The sequence below is a fragment of the Zeus faber genome (genome assembly GCF_960531495.2).
Source record: "Zeus faber genome assembly, chromosome: 6".
Lineage (NCBI taxonomy): Eukaryota > Metazoa > Chordata > Actinopteri > Zeiformes > Zeidae > Zeus > Zeus faber.
This window is the reverse complement of record NC_137201.1, coordinates 11,588,842-11,591,341: the sequence shown is the minus strand read 5'-3', so window position 1 is coordinate 11,591,341 and position 2,500 is coordinate 11,588,842. Positions and strand designations below refer to the sequence as shown.

The 2,500-nt window shown below is 49.2% G+C and overlaps 1 protein-coding gene across 1 annotated transcript in view; it reads right to left on the bottom strand.

Moving 5' to 3' along the window:
• The window catches only part of LOC307231355 (plasmanylethanolamine desaturase 1), a gene marked incomplete at both ends in the record, with an annotated part of 41,254 nt that overhangs the window by 5,046 nt on the left and 33,708 nt on the right, over window positions 1–2,500 (bottom strand). Inside the window, one exon of the mRNA XM_080002020.1 lies at window positions 610–822. Within this exon, the coding sequence (XP_079858146.1) occupies window positions 610–822 (213 nt within the window). The remainder of the gene's footprint in view (window positions 1–609; window positions 823–2,500) is intronic.

Here is a 2,500-nt window from a genome sequence, read left to right as displayed (position 1 = left end):
CCCCCTATACTGTCCACACTTCCCCCTAGACTATCCAGACCACCTCCTACATTTTCCAGACCGCCCCATAGACTGTCCACCCCTGCACTGTCAAGACCAGCTCTAGACTGTCCAGACCACCCCCTACCCTGTCCAGACCGCAGCCTCCATTACCCACCCCTAAACTTTACAGACCACCTGCTCGGCTATCCAGACCTCCCCCCTAGACTGTCCAGACCACCCCATAGACTATCCAGACCACCCCATAGACTGTCCAGACCACCTCCTACATTGTCCAGACCGTCCCTAGACTGTCTAGACCGCTTCCGGGACTGTCCAGACCACCCTGTAGACTATCCAGACCGTCTCCTAAACTGTCCAGACCTACCCTGATAGTGTCCAGACCATCTGCATCCAGAGTTTCAGTTATTACCCTCCAGTCAATAATTCAGGTTTTACCCCACATGACTGTTTCAGTTTCTTCCAAACCGGACTGCAACTAGTGTTTGGGTTGGTCGTAGAAACAGTCCAGTAGTAGTTGTCGCGGGTGTTACAACATGGTTCAATACTGGCTTGTAGGTGTGGCAACAGAAACGCAACACAAATACTGCGCATGCTTTCCTCCCTCACCTGTGGTGATGCAGTAGTACGTCTCGTGCGGCGAGACGTGGTGAATGCGATGGTGTTTCCGCGGCAACAACAGGTGCCAGTCTTGCAGCAGCGTGACCCAGCACGGGAGGCCAAAGTAGGAGTGGCTCCACTTGTGGATCTGGTTGGTCAGGGTCACAAAGACCGCCAGGGCAAAGATATAGCACTCCCACAGGTAGGTGGCGGCCAGGGCCTCTGGGGTGGACGCACAGAGGTGGAGAGGTAGACAGATAGAGATAGATGGGAGATGGAACAGAAAGAAAGATAAGGAAATAGTTCTAAGTGTTACTAACAACTAACATTGCTTGGAGTGATTTAAGTAAAAGGCAATGACAAAAATGTATAGTGAAGCGAGCCCGCACAGCACACATCCTGCCGCTCCCTCTCTCCTTCCGTGCTCCTTCTGCGCTCCCTCCCTCTTTCCGTGCTCCATGCGGCGCAGACATGGCGGCAGCAGAAGTCAGAGCTAAAGGTGCAGCTCCTGCCTCTTTTCTTTCCCCCCTCTTTTTTTCCTTCCTCTGACCCCTGACACCCTGTGAAGTGTGCGACACGACAGGTGTAGATGTCAACAACCATTAGGAGACCCTTTGCCGCCACCCTGGTCTCTCCCTCTCCTCCTCCTCCTCCTCCCTTATCGGCGACCTTCTGACTCTGAAGCCATGAAGACATGACAGGTGTGTCAATGTCGCTGCGCCTTGTTACTTTTCCTCCCCGTCTTCCCTCTCTCTCTCTCTCTCTCTCTCTCTCTCTCTCTCTCTCTCTCTCTCTCTCTCGCGCTCTCTTTCTCTCGCTCTCTCTCTGTCTCTCCATCTCTGTCGCTTCCGCCTCTCACCTCTCTTTCACCTTCCTCTGGTCTCCCTCGCTCTCCCTCCGCCTCTCGCCTTGTTCCCTTCCGGTCTCTGGCTGTCCAACACTGTCTCTCTTACCCTCCCTCCCTCCCCAGACACTCGGCAGTAATCTCTCCATCCTTCCCTCCAGAGAGCAATGAGCTAACGCCCCTCCTCCCTGACATCCCCGCTTTCAGACTTTTTGCTTCCGTTCAATCCATCATTAACCTTTCTTCATGCCTCAGATTCCCAGCTGGTGAGCCCCCAGGCCGACTAAATACTTTTTTTTAAAGGACAAAAATCTCACCAAATATTAACACTTTCTCCAAAACAGATACAAAATTACAGACGTTGAAAAGCAGACCCTGAGCGACACATCTCCCATAAATGCGGCCTGGGGTTGTACAGAATTAACCCGGGTGAGTTTCAATTTAGATTACATTTAAATTTAAATTACATTTCACTGCATATATGTATGGAAGTATGTATATGTATGTGACAAATAAAAAAAAAAAAAAAAAAATCTTGAAATGAAAATGTATTTATCTGACTTTTCATTCGTTTTTCCTCCCAAATTGAGCTTCTTTTGTCGGGTCGATTACTTTCAGAAACTTCCAGGGCAGGTTAACGATCCCTAATCATCGAGGAGAAAATGGTCTCTCCTGTATGCAGTCAGCACAAGCTGGACCGTCGTTTGGTTTTCATCAAGTCTTCCTCTGAAATGTAACGGGAAAGACACACCTCTCCTTGAAGGTTTGATATCAGCAACATATGTTTTTGTCGGGCTCTAGTTGGTCAAAGGATTCATAGCTTTAATGTATAAAAAGGTGCATTCATCTGTGGCAACGGCCGAGGTGGGTGTGGGTTGCAACGCCGCCGTGCTTGGCGGCATGGTGAAGTGTGAAGGTTGGGTGCTTTGAATTGCACTTTAACCGGTTTTAATCTGCTTTTAGATTTTTATTTCTTATGTGAAGCACTTTGAATTGCCATTGTGCGTGAAATAAATGTGCCTTGCCTTAATAACTCCAATAACCATGCTTGAAAAA